General features: G+C 42.4%; 1 protein-coding gene across 1 annotated transcript in view; it reads left to right on the top strand.

Moving 5' to 3' along the window:
- zswim8 (zinc finger, SWIM-type containing 8) overlaps nt 1–27,608 on the top strand; it is a 68,074-nt gene that overhangs the window by 7,225 nt on the left and 33,241 nt on the right. Inside the window, 21 exon segments of the mRNA XM_030725433.1 lie at nt 5,459–5,612; nt 7,515–7,609; nt 12,584–12,756; nt 17,132–17,239; nt 17,324–17,405; nt 17,991–18,111; nt 18,883–19,095; nt 22,624–22,788; nt 22,988–23,010; nt 23,013–23,027; nt 23,030–23,071; nt 23,074–23,132; nt 23,134–23,434; nt 23,437–23,469; nt 23,472–23,588; nt 23,591–23,614; nt 23,617–23,701; nt 23,703–23,869; nt 23,872–24,093; nt 24,096–24,226; nt 24,229–24,297. Of these exon segments, the coding sequence (XP_030581293.1) occupies nt 5,459–5,612; nt 7,515–7,609; nt 12,584–12,756; nt 17,132–17,239; nt 17,324–17,405; nt 17,991–18,111; nt 18,883–19,095; nt 22,624–22,788; nt 22,988–23,010; nt 23,013–23,027; nt 23,030–23,071; nt 23,074–23,132; nt 23,134–23,434; nt 23,437–23,469; nt 23,472–23,588; nt 23,591–23,614; nt 23,617–23,701; nt 23,703–23,869; nt 23,872–24,093; nt 24,096–24,226; nt 24,229–24,297 (2,399 nt within the window).

Here is a 27,608-nt window from a genome sequence, read left to right as displayed (position 1 = left end):
AACATACCACAGCAAAGAGTAGGAACTAGAGGCTCCGCACATAAAACACTGGAACATAACCAAACGGTAATTAACACATGCAATCCACCTGCACAAGCATAAGCATGGAGGAGGAAGTTGGGAGAGGGAGGTCTGGGCTCCACTGCTTAGTATACCGCCCACCTTGACCCGGACCTGGATAAGCGAAAGAAAATGGATGGATGTTTGTATTGTATTGTTTTGATGGGTGTCATGAATTGTAGAGTAACAAGCATTGTTTATAATGCACAGTGCACCCCAATTGCAATCTGTTAGTTTTTTGGATGTTATTTTCTCATATTCAATGATGTGTGAACATCTTTTGCAGTAACACATTTTTATATATTTAACATCATTTTAAGTTGTTTTTTTTTTTGTTTGTTTTTTTTTCCTTTGTTTGGGGTGTAACATGCAGCATTCATAATGCATGATGCATGGTGCTGCACAGTTAAGCAGCATTTAAAGTGTGATTCATTATAGAAGGCCGTGATTAATGGTTTCAAATGACTTTGTTCAGACAGTTTTTGACATTGTCCAATAAACAGGCATAAAGTATAACTTGATATTTGAGTGTTTCTTAGGTTTAGACTAGTTGACAAGTCTGATCTTTTTTTCCTTGTTTAATGGACTAATAAATTAGTCTCCAGGAACATCCCTAATTCAAACCACTGCAGTGCAGTACCTTTAATACCTATAGTATGCTCTAATCTCTGTAATAAAATGTTATGATCAACAGTATCAAAGCTGCATTGAGGTCCAACAGGACAAGTACAAATGGACTAGTTCTTATTTTCTACTTTTCTACTCAGTATGAGCACTCAAAGCGCTTATACAACCTGTGCATTCACCCATGCACTCCCATTCATACAAGCACTTCCATTTTTACAAAGCTAAGTGCTTTTTTAATTAACTAACATTCACACGCATTCATACTCCGACAGAACGGTCGGAGAGCAACTTGGGGTTAAGTATCTTGCCCAAGGATACATTGGCATGTAGCCTGGAGTAGCCAGGATTCGAACCGCTGACCTTCCGATCAGTAGGTGACCTGCTCTACCTACTGAGCTACAGCCACCCCGGAGATGAGTCCACTGTCAGAGGCTGTAAGAAGATCATTTGTATCCTTCACTAATGCTGTTCCTGTACTGTGATGGAGTTTGTGGGGCTCAGGAGGTAAAGCAGGTCACCTACTGATCGGAAGGTCGGCGGTTCGATTCCTAGCTGCTCCGGGCTGCATGCCAAAGTATCCTTGGGCAAGATACTGAACCCCAACTTGCTCTCCGATGCAAGTGTTGGAGTGTGAATGTGTGTGGGTATGTTAGACAATAAAAGCACTAAGCTTAGTTACTCATGGAAGTGCTTGTGTGAATGGGTGTGAATGGGTAAATGTAAACATGTTGTATAAGCGCTTTGAATGCTCAGAGTAGAAAAGTGCTATATAAGAACTAGTCCATTTACCGTGATGAATTCTGAAACCTGACTGAAACTCTTCAAATAAACCGTTCCTCTGCAGATGATCAGTTAGCTGTTTTACAACTACTATTTCAAGAGTCTTTGAGAGAAAAGGAAGGTTGGAGATTGGCCTATAATTAGCTAAGACAGCTGGGTCAGTGATGGCTTTTTAAGTAATGGTTTAATAGACCCTTTTACTGTTTGTAAACAATGGTAACATAGGTAACAATGCGCACACATTTTGGAAACAGAAATATGGCGGAGTTTAATAGCGTTTCAATCTATGAGAACAAAAATTAGCTTTGACCACAGTCCCTGTGGTACGTTAGCAAGTGGCCAGATAAATACGTGTATTTGGTGGAGAAATCCAGGCTATATACCAGAGAGAAGTTGCAGCACATATAAGTCACTGGATGCTTACAATCATGTTGTTTGCGGCTGTGTACCAAACATCAAATATCCTGACACAGACTCAGAGTTTTGTGTCTTGAAGGCAGAAGTTCTTCCAAGTCAAAGACAAGGAAACAGGAGCGCTGTGAATGAGGCTCGGGTCATTGTAAACAAGTCAGAGAACTACGTCCTTACAGCGAATTGTACCTGCATGGCAGCGTGAGTACTTCGTCAAATTGCTTTTCTAGCTTACTAAGAGTTTTCCGGCTGCAGATATTAGTGATTTACAATGGGGAAAAAAATACACGGTTCCAGTCAAAAGTTTGGACACACTCAACCATTCATATGTGAGTCTGCTCATACTTTTGACTGACACTACATATTGGAATCTATAGTGCAATTAAATATTAATTTAAAAATCAGGACTCTCTGAATCCAGCGATGCCTCATCTGTAAATAACCAGCCACACTACAGTTTAAAAGCCAAATAGCCTACCAGCTAATGCTGTTCACATTAGATGTTAGTATTTATCTAAACCTGACATCCCCGTATAACCAGAGTAGATAAATAACTTTACCTGATATGAAATGCGCGCTACAAACGCAAGCATTTCTGATTGTGTCCTCAGTCTAATTTTTATCAATACTTTTGATGGCTTGCAACCACAGATGCTTCCGTTTTCTCTCAAACGGCCGTGATCCCGTGGGAATTTGGTGCAACTTCAATGCACTTTTGGTAGAGTATCAGTTGTGACAGCCAAACATGCAACAGCCAGACATTTTGATATTGCTTTTAAATCACATTTTACCGCTGTGCAATCTCTTTGTCCTTATTGGATTGAATGGAGTAGCAGTTCACTTCTGTTGCCAGTGTGCGCGTGCATACTTTTGATGACATAGGGCGTAAAAGGGTCTATTACAGCCACCTTAAAGGCCTGTGGTACATAGTCAACTAATAAAGATGGTTGGTTATATTTAAGATTGAAGCATCAATTAACAGAACAGCATCTTTGAACAGTCTAGTATGAATGGGATCTAATAAACATGTTGATGGTTTGGAGAAAGTAACTATTGAAGTTAACTCTGAAAGCTCATTCAGAGAGAGTCTAAACAAATACCAGCACTGCTGAAAACAGCCAAACATGAAGATGTGTCTTTGAGATGGTTATGAATAATTTTTTCTCCAATGGTTAAAATTTTGGGTTTGATTCCACCTTGGCCCGGGTCTCTCTCTCTCTCTCTCTCTCTCTCTCTCACTCTCTCTCTCACTCTCTCTCTCTCACTCTCACACACACACACACACACACACACACACACACACACACACACACACACACACACACACACACTGTGGAGTTTGCATGTTCTCCCCATGTCTGCATGGGTTTCCTCCCACAGTCCAAAGACAATTAACCAATTAACCTAACCCCAGTAACTGGGTTAGGTTAATTGGTCACTCCAAATTACCCATGCGTATGAGTGTGAATGGTTGTCTGTCTCTCTGTGTTGGCCCTGCGACAGGCTGGCGCCCTATACAAGGTGTACCCTGCCTCATGCCCTATGTCAGCTGGGATAGGCTCTAGCCCCCCCGCAACCCTGATTAGGATGAGCAGAAGTGGATGGATAGAAGAAATTCATGAAGTCATTTAGGGCTGCATAAAACGATTATTTTAGTAATCGAGTATTCTATCGATTATTCCAGCGATTAATCGAGTAATCGGATAAGAAATACTTTTTTTTATTAACAGTTTATCTGCATATTTTAACTTCCGTAATGCAGTTTCTCGCCATGTGAACAAACAGCGGTGAATGGAGCAGCTACAAAGTTCTCTTTTCTTCACCTTAACACTTGCTGATCAGGTGCTTGATGAAGGACCTCCAGCTGTTTCACAGATTTAATGGTGGTTACTAAAAGAAAAAGCTGCTGTTTTGGACGCTGGAAAAACGTTTCCTTTTTCACTACTTGAGCTCACTGTCACAGCTTCGCCTCTTTGCGCTTGCGCAGTTAAAACCGCTGCCTGCTATGAGTGTTTTGAAAAACTAGTGGCTGCGGGAGCCATGGCGCATGTGTGAGTAATGGTGTAATGCTTTGTATTCACAAGCATTCTCGAAAATACGTTTCTACTGCAGGTCTATATTTAATCACTAATAAGGGATTAAAGTATAAAAAATATTTTGAAGGAGCCCCTCGGTCCTGGGGGGCGGGCCTTCCGGTACCGAACCATCGCTAGTGCTAATGGCCCGCGCTCGCTAGCAAACCAGTTCTGGTAGCTACAGCTGAAGTAAAGACAAAAATAGCAGCTGAAATTCTCAGCGAGCACAACACACACAGAGACACAGAGAGCAGTGGAGGCGTGGAAATGCATGTCAGCGACAGTTGCCACCCGTCCTGTAAAGTACGGAACACGGCATGTTACGGAGCCGTATTCCACGGAGTCCCGTAACATACGGGGTTCTGTATTTTACGAGACAGGTGGCAACTCTAGTGATGATCCACTCTGTGTTAAATGAAATCCATCGCAGAGACGGAAAGCTTTTAAGAAAGTGTGCTTGTGTATACGTGAGTGATTCACACTCCAGTCCAGTAGGTGGCGGTAATGCAGTTCTATGTTGGTTTGCCAGCCCCCAATAAACCCACAAAAAAACGTCAGCACTAATGCTGCTAATGCTAGTGAGGAGCGCCGCTTACACCGAGACAGCTGAGCGCTGCAGAGTTTAAACGAAGCATCGACACAGTAAATTTGTGTCGATAAATTTTTAGAATCGATTTAATCGAGTTAATCGATGAATCGTTGCAGCCCTAAAGTCATTACTAGTTAACCCTCTGGGGTCCGGGGTATATTTGGCCGTTTTTGACTACTTTTGTTTTTAGCTTTATAGTTGACCTTAGAAACTGTTTACCTTGCCTTGTTTGGTATCATTTTTTTCAGCACCACCTCATGTGTGTGAATATACAGTTATTTTTTCATTTTGACATACCGTATTAACACAGTGGGCTTAAAATCACATAAAAACATAAAATCTGAGTACAAAAAAGATTTTTTTACTGTAAAAATCACAAACATGCTTAATGAATTATTTTTACAACTTAAAATGTAAATATAAGTTGTAAATTTTCAAAACTTATGTATAAATATAGTAAATAAAGTTTTATACAACTATTCAAATTAAATTGCAGGAAAGGTCTCAGGCATTTTTCAGTAGAACTATTGGCATAACTCTGGTTTTACTTGGCCTATCAACACAATTTAAAAACTGGCACGTAGTTTGAAGTCTGCACTTTTGATTCATGTTGAAATGGAGACTCAGCGCAGCAGCGTCCGGTGCTACGTCATCTCAAATCGGCTATGTCGTTTGGACGCACCGGTGCGTCCGTGGACCCCAGAGGGTTAAAGGAATACTCGGCTCTGCAGAGCTCTGACTCTTTGTCAGCCTGGCTACAGTGCTGACAGGAAAGACAGGAAAACATTGTTGTTGACCCTGCTATTAAGTCACTCTGCTCTCTAATACTTACTTTCAGGTAAACCAAGCTACAGCTTTTTATGATTTCTTTCCATTTCCATATACTGAATTGATCATCTTCTGTGGTTTTCCTCAGATGGTCAGGTAATTCCGCTGGTGGAGTTATCAGCAAAACAGGTCGCCTTTCACATCCCATTTGAAGTGGTAGAGAAGGTCTACCCCCCCGTCCCAGAACAGCTTCAGCTCCGCATTGCCTACTGGAGCTTCCCTGAGAATGAAGAGGACATCAGGTGAGAATATGATAACCTAGATTAACCCACTTATTGTTGGGGATATGTTGTTGAAAAACTGGTTCACAAATGCCTTTCCAACTATGATGTCCGTATGCGAGTTAAAATAAACCAATAGCATATATTTTAACAGATTTGTCATTTTTATGACAAATTAGTTTTAAACCTTGCTTGTGTGCTTGTCATACACAGAACCTACATAGTGCTTTGAAGATCATTTTTTGCTTATTGTAGCTGGATACTGTCACTAAAAAGTATGTGAAATAACCATTCTGTAGGCTACTGTGTGGCATGTTTGTGGTGTTGTTGGTCCTTTAACTTAGCCCCTTGTTCTTTGAGGGTTTTTCTTTTTTCAGTTTTTTTCACAATTGCTCGTCTTTGTGGTGAACTTCACTGTCGCTCCCTTTTTTTGTCCAAGCAAACCTTTTAACCAATTAGCATTCATCCGATGCACAGTGATATTACCGTCAGTCTGTACATTTATTTGCGTTTTTTGAGGACTGAACACAAGAGTGTCTGCTTTGCTTTTATACCCAAAAACTTTCACTATCTGTAACCAAAGATCTGCACAAACAGACATAAATGCATGAATTCATCTTCTTTGGGAACTCTTATATACAGTTTCCATTTTTACAGAGAATGTTGGACTAAGGCTTCTATGTCCACAGCTGTAGGGGTAAAAAATAACATGCTGCAGCAACCTCAATAATATGGGTTTGAATAGGATTTATTTATTTTCTCTATAACAATCAAATGAAAAGAAACAGGAAAAAAATCTGGTACGTTAAATGCCAGAGCAGCTGACGTGAATGATAAGATCATGGCTAAGCTGAAAGCCCAGACCCCTCGAGGCTGATTACTAAGACTACATAAAGTACCCTGTGAAAGTCAACTAGATGATGTGAATGCAGCACTATGGACAATCCCTACTTTGACCATCACTTAACCCAATCAGTTGATGTATAACATGGCAACGTTGATCCTTGAGATGCTTGGCTATAAGCTGAACAGCCACAAGGAGCTGTTCGTTCCATAAACTGCCAAGCACCAGCTGCTAAAGGCTAAGACATACCCAGAATGGCTGACTCAAGTCTGGACAGTCCTGATCCCCAAGGATCCCCAGAAGAGACCGATGCCATCCAACTACTGGCCAGTAACCTGCCTCAATACAACATGGAAACTCCTGTCAGGCATCATAGCTAAGATGAGCAGGCACAAGGCTCAATACCTTAGCGGAGCCTGGACTGATTACAGGAAAGCCAATGCCTCACACATGGATCCTGGAATGCCTAGAAGTGTATAAGATCAACAGAACCCTAAGAGCCTTCATCAGGAACTCACTGGGGATGTGGAAAACAACTATAGAGGCCAATTTCAAGCCACGTGCACAAGTCACCTTCAACTGCTGGATTTACCAAGGAGATGCTCTGTCCCCACTGCTGCTCTGCACAGGCCTGAGCCCCCTCAGCCAGATCATCAACAAGACTGACTATGGATACCAACTACGGAATGGAGCAAACATCTGTCACCTCCTGTACATGGAGCCATGAAGAGGCTGCTAGGAATATAAACTTAGCAAACCATATGAAGGACAGAGATAGCATTTGGCAATAGGTTCCAGGGGGCAGGCAGCCATTGACTGTATTTTATTGGTGTCCAACTGTTAGAACAAATGCTGTTTTTCATTTATCGTTATTTTTGAGCCTATAAAAATGGTTAAACAAATGCTTCATGTTTTCACTATAATAAAAAATCTTCAGATCTTTACTGCATAATTTTAAGTCACGATGCTGTATAGAGTTAAAATGACAAAAAATAGTATGACTCTCCAAAAGCTAATTGACTTGAATATAAAGCTGAGGTTTTAAACTGAGGTTTGACTTCGTTTTCGTACTGCTGTAGGTTATATTCTTGCCTTGCTAATGGTAGTCCAGATGAATTTCAGCGCGGAGAACAACTCTATAGAATCAGAGCTGTCAAAGACCCCCTGCAAATTGGTAAGTAGAATAATCTTTAACATAAGAATGAGTTCTCTTATGGAGAACATTTCTGTTGTGTTGTATGTCTGTGTGGGTTCTCAGTCATGCAGGTCATGGTAGTCTTAAGAGCTTGAAAAAAGTTGACTGGACTGGAGAGTTTCAGCTCTCATCCAAGAGGCTTCGTCAGTTCTAAAAACAAAAGGTGGAGAGTCCCACGTATTTCAAACCAAGTGGGGGTTGTCCCCCTTTGGAGGTGGTCATTGACCCACTATTGGTCATGTGTCGTCACATGAGCCAAGGTGTGAAAAAAGACATGGGTCATTACCATCAGGGTTTCAGGTGAAACCACTGTGAGACCTTGCCCCACCCTGTCGTGTGACCTATTGAGGTCACGTGAAGTAGGGCGTCAGTGGGGGTCCCAACACTGCATTGTTTGTGGCTGACAGCTGGTGTTGTAAACCACCACCTCTGTTCACTGATGGTCATTCACAGGCCTCTTTTCTATGTCGGGGTTCCGGTGCCACCTTTCAGCGGTTTTTCCACCGCAAACGCACTTGGTGCTCAGCCGAAAACCGGGTTCAACTCTGGCCCCGCAAACTAGCTGGTCTTGAACCAAGAACGCGTGACAAAAGCGGCAGAAGGGTGTGACTGCCATCTCAACATCAAGTTTTCTACCATATTACATGTGTATTACATGAGAAAAGCGAAGCGATTTTCACAGCTGTGAATTAGGGTGGGCTCTAAGGCTGAACTTGCTGCTTTGTATCAGTTCATATCACAGATAAAAGGACACAAAGTGCGAACTTGTCGTCTTGCTCTAATCGCTCTGTGTTTACCTCTGTGCTGCACACAGATGCTGCAGTAGTTTGGTTTGGACCATAAAATGTGTTCACAGCACAAAAAGAGGAGCTCCCACATTTGTTACCTTTGGCTTCTGTGTCCAGACGAGGACCGACCCACACTCATATGTAAAGGAGCAGTTCACAAAGCACGGTGGAAACGCGGGCCCATTCTTAAGTGGATCGCCGGTTCATTGAAACCGACACCAGCACTGGCATGAGCACCGGCTCCTCGGCGGTGGAAAAGTAGCAACAGAGAACATAGATGGCTTCTTCTACTCCTCTTTCAAACCATCTGTCTTTCTGTTCCAAAATATGAACCTTGGCATCCTCTGATGCTACTTTCCCACCACCGAGGTTCCGGAGCCGGAGCAAGTTCCCGTGCCGATCCCAAGGAACCGGCGAAACGATTAAGAACGGGCCCGCGTTCCCACCGCATTTCTGTGAACGGCTACTTTACGTATGAGTGTGGGCGGGTCCTCGTCTGGACACGGAAGCCGAAGCGCACACACATGGGAGAACACGCTCTCCTTTTTTGTGCTGCAAATACGTTTTAAGGTCCAAACCAAACTACTGCAGCATCTGTGTGCAGCACAGAGGGAAACACAGACAGCGATTAGAGCAAGACGACAAGTACGCACTTTGTGTCCTTTTATCTGTGATATGAACTGATACAAAGCAGCAAGTTCAGCCTTAGAGCCCAACCTAATTCACAGCCGTGAAAATCACTTCACTTTTCTCATGTAATACACATGTAATATGGTAGAAAACTTGATGTTAAGACGGCAGAGCCACGCCCCTCTGCCACTTTCGTCACATGTTCCTGGTTCCAGACCAGCTAGTTTGTGGGGCCGGAATTGAACCCGTTTTTCGGCCGAGCACCGAGTGCTTCGGTGGTGGAAAACCCGCCTAACAGTTCAAATTACGGCACGGGCTCCGGAACCCTGTTGGTGGGAAAGAGGCCAAAGAGTGACCTTTTAAACTTTAGGTGCAGATGTACAGCTCTGTCTTGTCCAGGCGAGGTGGCTCTTCTATGCTCTGCCATGTGCTTGTGGAGTGGTTGTTTGGTTTCTCTGATGTAGAAGTTCAAACACTCCTCACTGCACAGCGTACACTATGTTGCTTAGCTTGTGTTTGGGAATTTTGTCCTTGAGATTTTTGTCTTAAGTACACTGGGATATCATGTTTGGAGAAAATTATCCTGCATTTCTCTGACAAACCTACATGGTGTTTTTTCTACCTGGGACTGTACATCTTTTGTTGTTAGAACTGAAGAAACCTCTGAAACATCTTCAAAAACTTAAAGAAGTCCCCTCACCTTTTTTAAGCTCTGAAGATTTTCTGTTGTGCTTTAACTGTTGAGTATAGTTTACTCAGTATGGTATACCAAACAATAAGCTTCATATGATGCCATTTACAGTTTCAGTAAATCATGCGATCATGTGACCTCCATTATTTCTACAAGTCTCCTATTAGTACAGTCATGTTTTTAAAAGGCTGGAAATTTGTAAAATATAGAAACAATCCCCAGATCATTTACACTCTTTAACTGTAACTTATACAAATACCGCATGACCTTTTAACTCATTGCTCTGCAAAGCACTTTACAATGTGTTTTCCTTTCATTCATTCATGCACACACATACACCTTTGAGTTACAGGTACTTTTGAAATGTATTGTACTAAGTAGGTTAAAGTGCTCATATTAGGCTCATTTGTAGGCTAATGATTAGAAGATTACATACTTGAATCTTCAGAGAAAAAATACTTCAGATTTTGACTGGTTTGCTGTGAAAAGCAGCTAAATGTATTGTTGGCTATGCTAACCCTACAGTGTTCTAGCTAGTGGTTGATCACCAGGCACTGTGCCTTGCAGGAGCGGACTCCACAGACTCCACCCCGGCTAGATCGCTGCTTTTATTGCTGCTTGTGACTGTATTATTTCACTGCAATTTGCAGTCTACCACAGAGCACGGGCAGTTTCATTCACAATGTGCACATTTGATCTCGCTACGGTCGTGCGTGCCGGCATGAACGCGAGGAGAAGTAAGAGGAAAATTTCAGGCTTTAACAGGAGTGGATCACCATTGACAAGTTTTTCTACCCCCCCACTGCTCTGTGCTGAGTGCGTGTGTGGGTGTGCAGAGAATGTCAGCTGTTATCTTTTTCTTCAGCTGTAGCCACCAGAATGGATCGCTGTAACCACAGTTTACTAGTGGGGGCTGCATCGTTCAGTGCCGGAAGCCCCCACCCCACCCCTAGTATCAAGGGGCTCCGTCAAAATGTTTTTTATGCTTTAATCCCCGGTTAGCGACTAAAAATAGAGCTGCAGTAGAAACGTAATTTGGAGGATGCTTGTGAATTAAAAGCATTACAGCATTAAGCTCATGCAGCCCCCAGTTTTTCAACAAAAACACAACAGCAGCTGTTTTACATCGCACAAAGAGGCTTACTGCACCTGAGCTCACTGAGACGGTGAGCACAGGTGCAGTGAAATGGAGACGTTTTTCTAGCGTCCAAAGCAACAGCGCTTTTTTCCTGTAACCACTGTTAAACTTTTACTGGGAAACAGCTGGAGGTCCTTCATCAACTACCTGATCAGCAGCATGAAGAACAGAGAACTTTGTAGCTGCTCCATCCACCCTGTTTGTTTCGCACAGAGAAACATCTGCAGTATGGAAGTTAAAATATGCTGATGAACTGTTAAAACGAAAAACTATTTCTTATCCGATTACTTGATTAATGGATTGAGTAATCGATAGAATACTCGATTACGAAAATAAATAAATAAAATATAAAATAAGGCCCGATTTAGAGTTCTGTGATGATACGTGATGTCTTAACCAGCTGTTTGCAGGTAGTAAGGGCAGGTAACAGGCGCTTGAGCTGCAATCACCCCACATTAAAGGGTTAAACAGATTTTTGTTTTGTTGTGCAAGCATTGTCAGAAAAATAGCTGGACCATATGACCGGAAGACTTTTATGTTTGGTCCCGAAGCCCAAACAGGGGGGTCAGTCGCAAGGCTGACTTTATTTAGATTGACTTGGATCTGGATTTATTTGAGACAACTTTCTAGTCCCCATCAGAGTACTGACAGGGACTAGAAAGAGAGAGCAGATTTCTCCCATATTGGCTTCTCTTCATTGGCTCCCTGTTAAATCTAGAATAGAATTTAAAATCCTTCTCCTCACCTACAAGGTGTTAAATAATCAGGCCCCATCTTATCTCAAAGACCTCATAGTACCATATCACTCCAACAGAGCACTTCACTCTCAGACTGCTGGCTTACTTGTGGTTCCTCGGATACTTAAGAGTAGAATGGGAGGCAGAGCCTTCAGCTTTCAGGCCCCTCTTCTGTGGAACCAGCTCCCAGCTTGGATTCAGGAGACAGACACCCTCTCTATTTTTAAGATTAGGCTTAAAACTTTATGATCAAGCTTATAGTTAGGGCTGGATCAGGTGACCCTGAACCCTCCCTTAGTTATGCTGCTATAGGCCTAGGCTGCTGGGGGTTCCCATGATGCACTGAGTGTTTCTTATTCATTCACCTCTTTTACTCTGTTTATGCTACATTCTGTATTTAATCATTAGTTATTAATCTCTGTCCCCCCCCCCCCCCCCCTCCCTGAGCCTGGTTCTGATGGAGGTTTCTTCCTGTTAAAGAGAGTTTTTCCTTCCCACTGTCACCAAGTGCTGCTCATAGGGGGTCGTTTTGATTGTTGGATTTTCTCTGTATTATTGTAGGGTCTTTACCCACAATATAAAGCTTGAGGCTGTTGTGATTTGGTGGTATATAAATAAAATTGAATTGATTTGAACTCCTCCTCTTTGGCTACCTATACTTTATACAAATGTGTTGTAAGATGAGTAATGGATGAAAAGCCTTGATTCCAAACAAGGCCTGCCAGCATTTGCTTGTGGGAGAGTATATTTTGGTCAAGATTAATTTGGTCTGGCCTTAGTAACATTGCAAACATTTTCCATAAAATAGAGATTTATTTATTTTTAAAGGCTGAGGAATATCCAAAAAACGTAATACTTTTACTTTAAGTAAAATATAATTTCCAGCAAAAGAAATACACTTGTTTCTCTATCGCACCCGTTCCTATTAATTCAGTTTTTTTGCATTTCTGTTCCTGTCTCTCATTTAAGGCTTTCATCTCAGTGCTACAGTAGTTTCCACTCAGTCCAGTCAGTCTAAAGGAGCCTACAATGTGGCAGTCATGTTTGATCGCTGCCGCATCACTTCCTGCAGCTGCACCTGTGGTGCAGGAGCCAAATGGTGCGCTCATGTGGTGGCACTCTGCCTCTTCAGGATCCATAATGTGAGTTTTTGTTAATATGAATGCATTTATGGGGCTCTTTAATTTTCTAAATGGTCATCAAAGTGCAACAGGCCTGTGCTCACAAGCTCTTACTGTGTCAGATACTTTGTCATATCCATTATAACAGATATCCTGGATGAAATGGCAAAAATTACCCATCAATCACCAAGCCCTGTAGATTAACTTTATATATACTCTAACTCATTTAAATGTATAAAAATTACTAGGGTTTATAAAGCTTTATTTTTTAGTTGATGCAGAATTAAGGCTTTAACACACCGGATGCGTAAATTTCGTGCGAATGTTTCGTGCATTAAAAATATTTTTCGGACTCTCCTGTTCTTAATGCAGCCAATCACACCAACTGCGTCATTCCACAGGACGAATTTGCGGCATTTATTTTTTCGGATCAAGTTCGATTTTTCTGAATTTCGCAAGTGAACAAACAGATCTGACCAATCAGAGCGCTGCATTTAGCAACATGTGCGTTCCTAGCTCAAAACGCGCACCGATGTACTGAATATACAGTGATGTGGGAACAGTAAACTCGTACTATTTTACCTCAGACACACAGCTACACGCTGTTCTGAGTCAGTCGGCTCTCTGAAATTATTCTCTGCCTCCTCACAATTCTGCCAACAACTGCCCACTGACATCCTGAAATATGCGCGAAAGTGGCCATGATGCAGCTTCAACTCCGGGATCAAACCATAAAACTCTCCCTGCTTCCGCTTTCTTATGAGTTGGATGAAACCAGAATCTCTGTTTCTTCCTTCTCTTGTTTAGAAACATCACAACCTCATTACATCATCGTTTGATGTCAACTTCCTTTCTTTCACAGTGCGTTTTATGAGGGCAATCTATTCACAAAAACGCAACGCGTCCAGTGTGTAGATAGGTTACACGACAAGTTCGCATCCGAAAGATTCAGAATTTCATGTCGTATTTACGCAACGCATCCGGTGTGAAACAGCCTTTATTGTGTATGGGTATTAACTATTTTTCACATTGTGAGTACTGGTAATTTTCTGAGACAAATGCTGTTGCTCATCTTCTTGTCCTTGCTCATTTTTCAGTCATGCAACAGGTGAAAAGAGTTGTGTTTTGATCAAGGATTGCATTTTCCTTTATCTTTCTTTAGACTCTTTCTGCATTAACTTGAATGGAACCAAAAAAATCAACTGAAGTAGTGGATAGTAGTGGGGTGCTGAGGTCTCAATCTGGAATGATGCAGTAGAGTGGTAGCCTTTCTGGTTGACCTAATACATTGATTATCAAATGTCTGGTATTGGGTTTATTCTGTGATGATGTGCACAGACCAGGGAAATTAAATAGCAATGCCTGAGTGGGAAGGTTACAAAAACACAAGTATTTAGTTTTTTGATTTTTTTGCAGGCTAAAAGTACCTTTTTAAGGCATGCTTTCTTTTCCCACGTGTTACACTTGCATTGAGCGGGAACAGGGTATTGTGTTTTTTTGTATGTTTGTCTGCCTGTCTGTTTAACAATATTACAGGAAAACTACCAGTTAGATCCTCCTGTAGACCTACCAGGAAGCATCGTAGAGTTTGGGTGCGATGTATGTTTGGCGGTGGCCAAGGGCGGAGGCCCTGGCGGACCAATCCTCGGCTGTTGAGGCTGGCTATTGGGACATGGAATGTCACCTCTCTGTTGGGGAAGGAGCCTGAGCCAGTGCGTGAGGTTGAGAGATACCGGCTAGATTTAGTCAGGCACACCTAAACGCATGGCCTGGGCTCTGGAACCAGTCTCCTGGAGAGGAGCTGGACTTTGTTCCAGTCTGGAGTTGCCCTCGGTGAGCTGGGGTGAGTAGTCTTATATCCTCTCGGCTTGCTGCCTGTAGATCGGAGTTTTCGCCAGTGGACAAGAGGGTTGGTTCCCTGCACCTTCGGGCCAGGGAACAGTTCCTGACTGTTGTTTGCGCGAATGCGCCAAATGACAGTACCCACCCTTCTTGGAGTTGCTGGGCGGGGTCCACGAGTGTGCTCCATCCAGTGACTCCATTGTCTTACTGGGAGACTTCAGCACTTATGTGGGCAATAACAGTGAGACCTGGAGGGGCGTGTCTGGGAGGAATGGCCCGATCTGAACCTGAATGGGCAAACTGGTTTGCACAGAAATCCAATAACAAAACACCATGTTCACCATGAAGAGAGGAGCGGAGCTGTCAGCTGATCACTACCTGGTGGTAAGTTGGATCAGATGGTGGAGGAAGATGCTGGACAGACCTGGTGCACCTACACATATTGTGAGGGTGCGCTGGGAATGCCTGGCAGAAGCCCCAGTCTGCAAGACTCACACAGACTCACACAGTCCATAGTGTGGGTGGGGCGTTGCTGACTTCAACTGAGGCTATAGTCAGGCGGTGGAACGAATACTTCGAGGACCCCCTTTATCCCACTGACACACCTGTAGTGGAAGCAGAGTCTGGGGACGAGGGGGATGACTCACCCATCACTGGGTGTGATGTCACTCCTTGGTGGCAGGGCCCTTGGGGTGGACAAGATTTGCCCTGAGTTCCTGAAGGCTCTGCATGTTGTAGGGCTGTCTTGGTTGGCACGCCTCTGCAAACATTTCTTGGAGATTTAGGGCAGTGCCACTGGATTGGCAAACTGGGGTGGTGGTCCCCATCTTTAAGAAGGGAGCCTGGAGGGTGTGCTCCAAATATCTGGGGATTACACTCCTCAGCCTCCCCAGTAAGGTCTGTACCAGCGTGTTGGAAAGAAGGGTCCATCCGTTAGTCAAACCTCGGATTTAAGAGGAACAATTTATTTATTTAAATTTATTTGTATAGCACATTTCAGTGGCAAAGCAATTCAAAGTGCTTTACGTCATAAGAATATCAAACAAATGTGCGTTTTTGTCCTGGTTGCGGAACGCTGAACCAGCTCTTTATCCACTCAAGTGTGCGTGGGAGTATGCCCATCCAGTCTACATGTGTTTTGTGGACTTAGGGAAGGCAAGGTATTCTGTGAGGGGTGGTGCAGGAGTTGGTGCGGGCCATTCAGTCCCTGTACAACTGCAGTGTGAGCTTGGTCTGTACTGCTGGCAATAAGTTTGACTCACTTCCTGACTCCGCCAGGACTGCCCGTTGTCACCAATTTCTAGGTGTAGCCAAGTGGCAGAAGGCTTCCACCTTGATGGCCTGAGAATCTCATCTCTGCTTTTTGCAGATGTTGCAGTCCTGTTGGCTTCATCACATGGTGGCCTCCAGCTCACAGTGGAATGGTTCGCAGCTGAGTGTGAAGTGGCTGGCATGAGAATTAGCACCTCCAAGTCTGAGGCCATGGTCCTCAGTCAGAAAAGGGGGGTGTGCTCACTCTGGCTCAGGGAGGAGTTGCTGCCCCAGGTGGATGAGTTTAAGTGTCTTGGGGTCTTGTTCATGAGTGAGGGGAGAAGGGAACTGGGCACTGACAGATGGATCCGGGCTGTGTCTGCAGTGATGCAGACGCTGCACCGGTCTGTCGTGGTGAAGAGAGGGCTGATCATCAAAGAGAAGCTGTCAATTCACCGGTTAGTCTACGTCCTTACCCTCACTTATGGTCATGAGCTCTGGGTAGTGAACGAAAAAACGAGATCACAAATACAAGCGGCAGAAATGAGCTTCCTGTGATGGGTGGCCTCTCCCTTAGACTGGGTGATGAGTGCAGCCATTCCGGAGGGGAGAAGGAGGTCTGGGATTCTCTGCTTAGGCTTCTGCCCCTGCGACCCGGTCCCAGATAAGCGAAAGGAAATGGATGGACCAATGGATGGATACCAGATAGATTTATACCATATTTCCATTAAAAATGGCCAGTGATCCCTAGATCGCCTAATTACATTTTTGCCATTATTGGGTCAAGGTCAGAGGTCAGGTTTTTCTGAAAATTTTGTGAACATGGTAACTTGAGAATGATGTCCCCTAGGACGTTCAAATTCACACGATAGATGTGTATACTAAAAACCTCGGATAAGTCTGAACCTCATTTGATTGGGATATGATCTGGATACATGAATATATGACATGACTTTTGGCTATCAATCGCCCACCGAAAAATTGCGTATTTGCTCATTATAAGAGATAAAGTCTCTACAAAATAAAAAATAACCATAAAATTAAAGTTATTTTAGTTCAACCTTTTAAACCTCAGAAATTTATGGACAACAGGACCAATGTGTTATCCTGGTGATCTGATGTTTGGAGAGTGACATGTTTGTGAGACAAACAACGTTCAAATCAGCTTAAACTTCTGCCAGGGATGGAGTTGTTGTGCTCGGCACCACTTGTTCTGTGTACTTGTGGCAGTCTGCTGAAGGCATAAACATAAAAAAACGTATACTGAAATAATTGGTGTGTGTGTGTGTGTGTGTGTGTGTAGGCATCAGCAGTGTGTCTCAGGGCTCCAGTTTCTGAGTCTTTGTCCAGGCTGCAGAGGGACCAGCTTCAAAAGTTTGCCCAGTACCTCATCAGCGAGCTGCCTCAGCAGGTACCATCCATATCATGGACTATTTATGCTCTCTATAAAGCAAATTATTGAAGAAAATGTATTCATTCAAGTGAGTGTTTTCAGATCCTGCCCACAGCCCAGCGACTCTTGGATGAGTTGCTGTCCTCACAGTCCACTGCCATCAACACTGTGTGTGGAGCTCCAGGTTCAGTATCAGACTTTGTGTTAGTTGCATCAAACCATTCTGTCACATACCATTAGCATTTGAACTGTGCTGAACAGAGCTGCATTAGTGGGTAGGTTAAACAGTCACTAAAAATTCAACCTAGAGCTGATTCACAACGAAAGAAAATGATCTGGTTTGTCAGGAATATGAAGTGACATTTCTTTAGCAGTGACTTCAGATATTACTGTAAAATAATGCTGATATCAAAATATACAAGCAGGCATCCAGCATAGTGATACCGTAGTTGAAATAATGTTGTTGGTGTTCATCTAACACTTAATGTTCTGTGACACATTTGCTTTCTGTCTTTTTGTTGGCTCTAACAGGAAAATGGCAAAGTTCTTGAAAATGAAGTACAGTTAATCTCCTATAGCTGTTTTGCTGTCATTGGAGAAAATACATTGTTTTAAACCATGACTGCTGTACAGTTTGTGTGCCTGGGGTACTGTGAAACAGGAATAGAGAACCCCTTTAATAACATAATGGAAAAGGAAACGTTTTTGTAGGTTATTGTGATGTTTTTCTCTGAAGGTTAAATGATTTCTGAATGGTGCATTTGTGTAGATCCAACAGCAGGTCCTTCTGCATCGGACCAAAGCACCTGGTATTTGGATGAGTCGACCCTCAGTGACAACATCAAAAAAACTCTGCACAAATTCTGTGGACCTTCACCTGTTGTTTTCAGGTAGACACTATTTGTCTCACATGATTTGCCTTTGAGCCTCTCCTAAACTTAAATTATAGGGCTTTGGCTAAACACTTTATAAACCCTTTTAATCCATTCACTCACTCACACTTTGTTTGGGAAGCGGACAAAAAGTAACCAGAACAGTTTGTGTAGCTATTTGTAGTCAACATAAAATGCTTCACATCCATCTTGGCCTGGGTATAACTGCTGCTGCCATAAGCTGTGACTGAATCTTTCCCTGGATGCAGCTGCTTTTATAAAATGATTATTAGACCTGACACATGAAAATGTTCCATTTCTAATACGTTCACACTCAAAACCTTGAACATGCAAGTTGGAGGAACAATCCCAGTTCAAACAAGCACCCATAACAAGTGGAAAGTTATGACAGTGTGGATGGACAGAAGGCATTTTTCGAAGGTAACCTGTTCCTTTGACTTAAAAAAAAAGGACAGTCGTTTCTTTTGCTGGATTCTGAATCAGATGTAATCCCAGTGAAGTAAAAGATACTTGCTTCCTGCCAGTACAGCCTTTATAAAGCCAAACCCCAGTGTGCTGTATACCTGTAACACCTGTAGTAGTTTGTCGCCCACAAACTACTAAAAATAATAAAAATTTGAAACTGTTATTCTTTTTTTTATTAGCAATGTATTTGTAATTGTTTTTGCATTTTAATGCTTTTGTAATTGTTATAGTTTTAAAGTGAGGTACAATCAAAGTACCTCAGTGTCACTCAGCTTAAACCGGTACTTTATGTGTTATTTATAGTGATGTAAACTCCATGTACCTGTCATCCACGGAGCCCCCAGCAGCTGCTGAATGGGCATGTCTGCTGCGACCTCTGAGGGGTAGAGAGCCAGAAGGCATCTGGAATCTTCTGTCCATAGTCAGGGAGATGTTTAAGAGGCGAGACAGCAATGCTGCCCCACTGCTTGAGATTCTCACTGAACAGTGCCTCACCTACGAACAGGTATACTGTTGAATACTGTGACATGAGATGAGTTCCAAATGTTACAAGAAAAAGTTTGTGAAGTCTTTGAAATTTATTATATTTTTGACCTAAAACATGAACAGATTTTTTTTTAAAAACTAATCCTAAAAGTAGAAAAAGACTACAATAAAACAACTGAATGAAAATATTAGATGCTCTCATTTATTTATTGAAAGAAATCATATATTATCAATTGTCAAAATGATGTGAAATCAGGTGTTTGTGGGCACCCTGTTCATATTTAAAGAATAAATGGGCCGTGTTAATGTTCACCAGGCCACAAAAGGTAACAGGACTATCTTTAACCCTCCGGGGTCGAGGGTATAATTGGCCATTTTTGACTGCTTTTGTTTTTGCTTTTATATTTCAGCACAACCTGATGTGCGTGACTGGACAGTTATTTTTTCATTTGACATGCAGATTAACACATTGGAGCTAAAATCACACAAAAACAAAATCTTCAGTAAAAAAAAGTTTGATTTGTTTTTTTTTTTAAACTGTGAAAACCACAAACATGTTATTGAACAATTTTTACAACTTAAAATACAAATAAAAGTTATACATTTTAAAAACTTACATAGAAATATAGCCACAATAAAGTTCAATTCAATTCAATTTTATTTATATAGCGCCAAATCACACAGTCGCCTCAAGGCGCTTTGTATTGTGGGTAAAGACCCTACAATAATACAGAGAAAACCCAACAGTCAAAACGACCCCCTATGAGCAGCACTTGGTGACAGTGGGAAGGAAAAACTCCCTTTAACAGGAAGAAACCTCCATCAGAACCAGGCTCAGGGAGGGGGGGGTCATCTGCCGCGACCGGTTGGGCTGAGGGGAGAGAAAGATATATACAGAGAAAGTTATATACAACTATTAACATTAAAATGCAGGAAGTGCCACAGAGGGTTTTGTACAACTCTTACAGAACAGTCAGGTGTCACAATAAGATGCCACACAAATAATTTATGCCACACCAAAAAAACAGTTCCTGTCCACCACAGACAGAGGGCGCCATCACAGGAAAAACTTGCCATCAATACTGTCTTTCACCACCTTTTCACCTGTTCCAAAGCAACCAAATGCCACATGTTGCCATATAATTTTTCTGATTGGTTGATGTGCATTTTCCATCAATAGGAAAGTTGTCAAATTCTTTTTTTTTTTTTTTTTTTTTTTTTTATTTGAATGCGAAACCCCCCCTTTTTGCCATTTCTTCCTGTATGAACGCCCATCAATTGTGAGGACCATATACAGAAAAAAAGCATGGCATAAATTATTGATCATAACTCTGGTTTTACTTGGCCTATCAACAAATTTAAAAACCAGTACCAAGTTTGAAGTCCATACTTTCCATGATGAAATCAGAGACTCAGTGAGGCAGCGTCTTGCTGCTGTCATTTGGACGTCCATCAATCCAGAGGGTTAAGGTGTTTTGGACTCCTCGAATCCATGCTTGGAGAAACTGTTCAAATGAATACAAAATAAAAACATTGTTAAGGGGCAGCTTCTACTATTACAGGTCATTTCCAGAGCAATTGTCTAGGTGGTCTCAAAGGAGTCCAGGGTAGCTTGTGACAAAAGGCCCCTTTCACATTGATTAAGAGTTATGTTCATGAGTCCAGTGCCGTGAAAGCTCAGAACAATCGTGTGCATATGGGGCTGCCAGGAGGAAGTCCTCCTCTCTAAAAGAACGGTGCTGTCTGCCTGCAGTTTGCTGAACTTTTCATACACAAACCTGAAGGCTGCTGAATAGTTTCACCAAATGCTGAAAACCAAAGTTCAGATTTGTTTGCTATTCACAGATCTGCAATTTTGGATTTTTCTTCCTCCTTCATTTGATTTGTTTTAATTCGGTTTCTCCTTGTGTATAGGTCACATTTATGCAGAAACATTTTAAAATGGCCAAGGATTTACAATATTTTTCCTGTGACTGAACAAGGTGAAAGCTGTGGGCACACAGAAGAATGGTTCAATTTAAATGCTTTCTTTGATTCTACATAACTTATAACCCCCAAATCTTAGTATACATGACATACTCTGAAGAAAAAAAAAAAATGTACTCGTTGTGAATTTGGTGCTAGGTAAAAAGTAGTTGTAAAAAAGCTGGTATAGAGGCAAACATGGACTGAAAAAGTGATGCAGTGAAATCCTCCGAAACAACAAAATCCAGCTGGTACGACACCTCAAATAAGTCCTGTTGCTGAGAGAGAAGGGGGACGAAGGGCAGATTCAAATCAGACCTTTGCAATCGATTTGTAGTGTATGGATCCCCTACTCACCCAGTGAGCTAAACTGCTCCCAACCAAGCCTTTTAAGCTAATCTTTCTCATGGAGGTCAAAAAATTGCCAAGGATTTACATGTGCATCTACAATCAGTCTTTTTCTGATTGTAAATGCACACATTCTCAACAAGCAGCTGAAGAGTTCTGTGCATGTTATGTAATGATAGTTTTGGGCTTCTTGGAGACTCCTTTTTGCATTATGCAGTCTGCACTTGGGCAGAGTTGCTGCTGTTTGGAATGTGCGCCACTTATAGAGGGTTTTCCTTATACTCGATTGATTTATTTCAAGGAATAGCTCGGCTTACAGGCATACATACTTTAAGTCTTTATAGACCTCTTTAGATTTTGTCTAATGACAACACTATTGGCAAAGAGAACAGCAGATCCTGGATGTCAGAGGATTAAATAGTAGTAACAGGTTCAACTTCACACTGTTTGAGAAGGTTCTAATCATTGACTCCTAAACTTGAACCTCTTGTTACTTTATGGATGATAAATGGAAGAATGTACTTCATATTCTCCATTTGACTGATATGTTGTTAAATATATATATTTTAAGTGACTATGCAAGTGATTAAAAAAAATTCTAATTTGGCATTTGTTTGAACACATCATCTTCATATCATTATGTGTAGGTGCTGCTGGACATTAATCTTGCTGATCCAAAAATAATAAAAAGTCAATATATCCATAGACTGTACTTACTTGCTGCCATCTATGTAACAAGTTTTCCAAAGATCCACTTCCCTATTACAGAAAGAACCAAAGCACATTCTGCATGTGTAACAGCGTGACTGCAGTAAGAGTTCAGGCACTGAAACATTTGGCACATGAAACAAAAAAAGACAATGGAGACCCCAAACTGTTGAGCCTCTAAAATCCTATATCGAGCAAGGACAGGAAAAACACTTCCAAACCACAGCAGCTGGTCTCCTCTGTTTCTAACTTCTTACAGAGGGTTGTTAAGGAAGTGTTGATGCCCCAGCCAGCTTTTCTGAAACGTATATAACCTAAATTCAAAATGAGCTCATGTTTACGTAATACCGTACCAGAATTTCATCATTTGGACAAGCTCCATATTTACTACTTTCAGCTAAAATCTACCTTGACAGCACCCAACATTTTTTAGAGAAACAGTTGTACATAAAGTCTTATGTGAAACTGTTATGTTATCAGAGTACCCAATCACATTGCTTCACACACGCCTGTCTGTGTCTGTTCAGATCATCAGCTGTGGTACAGTGTTCGAACTTCAGCATCCCACAGCAGTGCGAGTGGCCACACTGGCCGGAGCAACGGCCAGTCAGAAGTAGCTGCTCATGCCTGTGCAAGCATGTGTGATGAGATGGTTGTTCTATGGAGGCTGGCAGTGCTCGACCCCACTATGAGCCCCTGCAGGTCAGACCACTGACAACATGCTACATGCTAGTCGTGGATTGATTAAACTATCACACAATTTTAGTCATAAAGTATAAATTCTATGGGAATATTACGTTCTGTCATCACATTTATCTCTTGTGTTAAAATACATATCAGGGTGGCAGTGAATATGAACTAGTATTCATGTTAAATATAAAGACTGGACGTTCTCTTCTAGGCGTTTGGAACTGGCAGGCCAGCTGAGCAGTGGCACCTGAAGTTATAGAGATAGTGAAGCGGGGACAGCATCGCAAGTCCCTGGATAACTATTTCAAGGCTTTAAACCTGCTGTAGAGTCCTGCTATTTCAACTGGGAGGTGGCCTAACCCACTGGATGGCATTACCTACTGCAGTGCAGATAAGAAGAGTGCCACGTTCTGCTGGTCCAGGGCAGTGCAGCACCAGAGAGGAGTCAAAGCTGCTGCAGGAGGTAGTGGTGAATCTTCTGAATTAGGGGGCAGAGCTGAAGGTGGCGCTGGGGGAGAGTATAAAGGTAGACCAAATAGTCACTCCACACAACAGGAGGTAGCAGTGCGACCAAAGGAGACCATTCTGACCAAGAGGAAGGGTCTGTCAGTGAGTGGAGGTGGAGGGATGCTTGTCCGCCTAGGAGGGAGTGTCTCACTGTCCTTGAAGATGGAGGAGGAAAGTGCATGTACAAAGGCCAGGCTCCTCCTCTGGAGGGAAGCTGAAACTGACTCAGGGAGGTGGGAAGGGGGCAACTGTAGGAGTTCCTGGAGGAGGTGGAGGATTAGGAAGTAGTAAGCATACAAGTGCTAAGCGCGAACTAGTAGTGAGGATAGCTCACTGAGCCAGACTTGGCTGAACTCAGCCTGGATGATGGCTGCAATCTGGCTTGGGGCGCTGAGGCTAGTAACACTTTTGAGTTCTTCCACCACACCTGAAATGCTCCCCTCTCCAAGCCCACTGCTCCGAGATTCACGCAAGTACAACAGTAGCAGCAGTGGAGGGAGCAAGATTTTTGAAACAAAGCGTAGCAGCCATGCATCAGCAGCAATTGCTGCTGCAGAGCCTGCTCCACCTTGCTTCCCTTCAAAAGAGATGGGGTGATTGTTGTGGGCATGCCCAGCACCACAGAAAAGGAAGCAGAGGTGGAGCCTGTGCATAACAGAGATGAAGATGTTGATTCAGCTGGTAGTAACCAGCCTTTAATTTCCACAAATACAGCAAGATCAAGCACCACTCAAACATCTGCCAAACCACCACGGGGCTGCAAAGAGGTGGTATCTACTGAAGCAGTAGTAGGAAGTGGGGCAGCAGTTGAATTGGATCAGCTCATCAGGTAGTAGAAGCAGTACATGGAGCTGCTGAAGGAGAACCTGTGGGTGAGGATGACTACCAGGCATACTACCTGAGTGCTGCCTCATAAGAGGGTGTAGACAGACAGTTAGCTGACACAACCACCAGGAGGACGAGCCAGACATCTTTGCGGGGATCAAACCGCTTGAGCAGGAGGGACGCATGGAGGTGAGTAAGGAAGACCGAAAACCTTGTTTTAACCATGTAAATACAACAACGAAAAACCGTTCCATCGAAAAGTAAGTGCAACAAATAACAGATTCAAGAATGTACGGAAATAAGTGAATTTATCTACCAGCATAGTAAAATAATTACACTTTGTAATATTTCTGAAATGATAGAAACTTTGTTGATCCTGAAGGAAATTAAGGCATCCAGCAGCTTTATACTGACAGGTAAACAGGTTCTTTATGAAGGAAGACACCTGAAACATCCATCCATCCATCCATCCATTCGCTTCCGCTTATCCTGTTGACACCTGAAACAATTTATTTAAAAAAGCAATTCATTTAATGTATTAAAGAATCAGAAAATATACACACATGGCCATGTGGGGACTCCGAGTGTGCACTCTCTCTCTCTCTGGGCCCGTGTTCCTGTCTAACCACAACATTTTTATACAGCTCGTTGTTATCGAAGCATAAACAATCTCTGGGTGCTATGAGTTGACCTTCAGTCTTGTTCAAGCTGGTTTTTCATGACCCAGAGTCCTCTCAGTCATAGGCACATCTTCTTCCTGATGTTCTAATTTAATCAATACAGAGAAATCTTGTCCAGATTAATGACAGAACATGGTGTCGTTGGTGATGTTTTAATTGTACGTTCGGTGGCCGGACCTCAAGATAAGGTGCACTGAAACAGAAAAGTTAGTCTAGAACTTTCTGATCAGTTGCTCTCTAATGTATTATTTAATTGTTTATTATTTGGTTGATCCACTGTTTATTATTTAATTAACTGGAGTTTACCTTTAAACATTTGTCCTTTATTCACTAAGTAAATAATCCCTAACAATACGCACAGTAAATAGAATACGAGGAGTGGAGGTATAAATTATACAAACTATACTAACAACACAGACTAGCAAACTATACTAACTATTGGGGCTGCTTGATTATGGAAAAAAAATCATATTCACGATTATTTTGATCAGTGTTGAAATCACGGTTATTTAACACGATTACTGACTTTGTAAACACACTTCATTTCCTGCACTTACAGAACAGTGAATACATTGAAATCTAGTGCATTTCTACAATCTCTTGAAACTAAATACTAAATTTAAAATAAAATACAGGATATATAAATAAAATATAAATATTTAAATAAATTGCAATATAAATAAATACATTGTAAATGAAACACAAATAATAAATAAATAGATAACTGGCATAACCATTCTATTTATTTATCACAACTAATAATACTAGGAAGATATAGAAACATGTTATTCAGACCAAATATATCTGCTCACATTTTAATGATGGGTCACAACATATTCAGAGGTTTGGTCTTAACATTTATAGGGACGTAAGTCCAATATGTTTACGGAGAGGCGGGGCAATCAGGGTCCGCTGTGGTGCTAATTATACTAACGGAGCAACTGTTGGTAGGGACATCTTCCTGCTGTCCCTTGCTAATCATGGCATATGATTTGTAGGGACATAACAGATGTTATTTGATATATGCAGGTCAGGTTACGACGTAGATTTCCCGCTCGATAGTTAACAGTAGTTAACACTTAATGTACCTGCGCGAGCGCAAGAGCCCGCATCGTCGCTGGCCACTGTGGCCGGTCAAAGCCACCGGCCTGCGAGATAAGAACAAAACCAGTCAAGAGGGGTGTGGGAGATGCCAGTAGAAGATAATCTGTAGAGGAGGATGGTGTGGGAGATAATGTCAAAGGCTGCACTCAGATCAAGGAGGATGAGGAGAGAGAGTCATCCAGAGTCAGCTGCCATGAGAAGGTCATTCGTGATTTTCAGTAGAGCAGTATCTGTGATATGGTGGGGCCAGAAACCAGACTGGAATTGTTCATAAATACTGTTTTGAGTTAGATATGAAGTTGAATAGCAACAGTTTTTTTTCAAGTGTCTTGGAAATAAAAGGTAAATTACAGATGATGCAAAGATTATTGTAGTTGTTTGGATCAGAACCAGGCTTCTTCAGAATTGGGGCGACAGCTGCAGTTTTGAAGAGAGTGGGAACAATTCCAGTGGTAAGCGAAGAATGGGAGGAGATTCATATCTCCTCCCATATGAATTCAGATATGAATGGGAGGAGAGAGGGGAGGCAGGATTTAACCAGAGCTGTAGAAGAGGATCAAGTAGACACGTGTAGGGCTTGAATTTCTGGATGTCAGTGATTTCAGAGGGAGATGGTAGTTGAAAGATGGAGAGAAGCTGAGGGAGGTGGGGAAGTTCAGATGGGGGAGGGGAGGAGAGGTGTTGGTGGATTTTTTTTTTTTTAGGTTTTTCTTTTGCATTTTTGGCCACAGCAGCTTTTATCATCAGTGCAGGGAGACAGGAAATGGGGGAAAGATACGGGGAAGACACGCGTGCAAATTGGCGACAGGCCAGGACTCAAACCCTTAGCTCTGTTATTCTCAACCACCCTTGTGGGCGTATCCCATTTTGGCATGGAGACTTCCAGGTCATACTTGATACAGATGTTCCTGTATACTATGCCAGCTACTTGGTTATGGTGTTTAATGTATGCCCTGCTGTTATATCCAGCTTTGTCCAGCCATTGGTAGGAGTTTTCTATGTCAGCCACTTCTTCTTCTATCTGCCGGTGGTACAGGCCGTGCAGAGGCCTGTCCTTCCATGATGGTTCCTGTTCTTCCTCCTTATCTTTCTCGTTTTTCTGCTGGCTGAGTTACTCATTAAGCTCATGATCCTTTGTGGCCTTCTTCCTCGTGTATTCATGGATCTTTGTTGTTTCATCTAGGATAGTGGTTCTGACACTCACTAGTCCTCGGCCTCCTTTCTTCTGCTTAGCATACAGTCTCAGGGTGCTCGATTTGAGGTGAAACCCTCCATGTAAAGTAAGGAGCTTTCTTGTCTTGACATCAGTGGCTTCCATCTCCTCCTTTGGCCAGCTTATTATCCCAGCAGGGTATTTGACAACTGGCAGGGCATAGGTGTTGATAGCCCGGATCTTGTTCTTCCCATTCAGCTGACTCCTTAGGACTTGCCTTACTCTACCTTACTCATCTACAGCTTGATGTCATCCATGCAGAGGAGGTGGCTGATCTTTGCTCCATTTTATAGTCGGCATCCATAGCCAATCTTGTTAATAATCTGGTTAATAAACAGCAGTGGGGACAGAGCATCTCTTTGGTAAATCCTGCACTTGATGTTGACTAGTGCAATGGGCTTGAAGTTGCCCTCTAGTGTTGTTCTCCACATTCTCATTGAGTTCTTGATGAAGGCTCTTAGGGTCTTGTATAGTTCTTGGCATTCCAAGTGTGGCATTGAGTC

This window comes from Archocentrus centrarchus, unplaced genomic scaffold (genome assembly GCF_007364275.1).
Source record: "Archocentrus centrarchus isolate MPI-CPG fArcCen1 unplaced genomic scaffold, fArcCen1 scaffold_55_ctg1, whole genome shotgun sequence".
Taxonomy (NCBI): Eukaryota; Metazoa; Chordata; class Actinopteri; order Cichliformes; family Cichlidae; genus Archocentrus; species Archocentrus centrarchus.
Note: the sequence above shows the minus strand (reverse complement) of the source record. Positions and strands in the feature narration are given on the sequence as shown.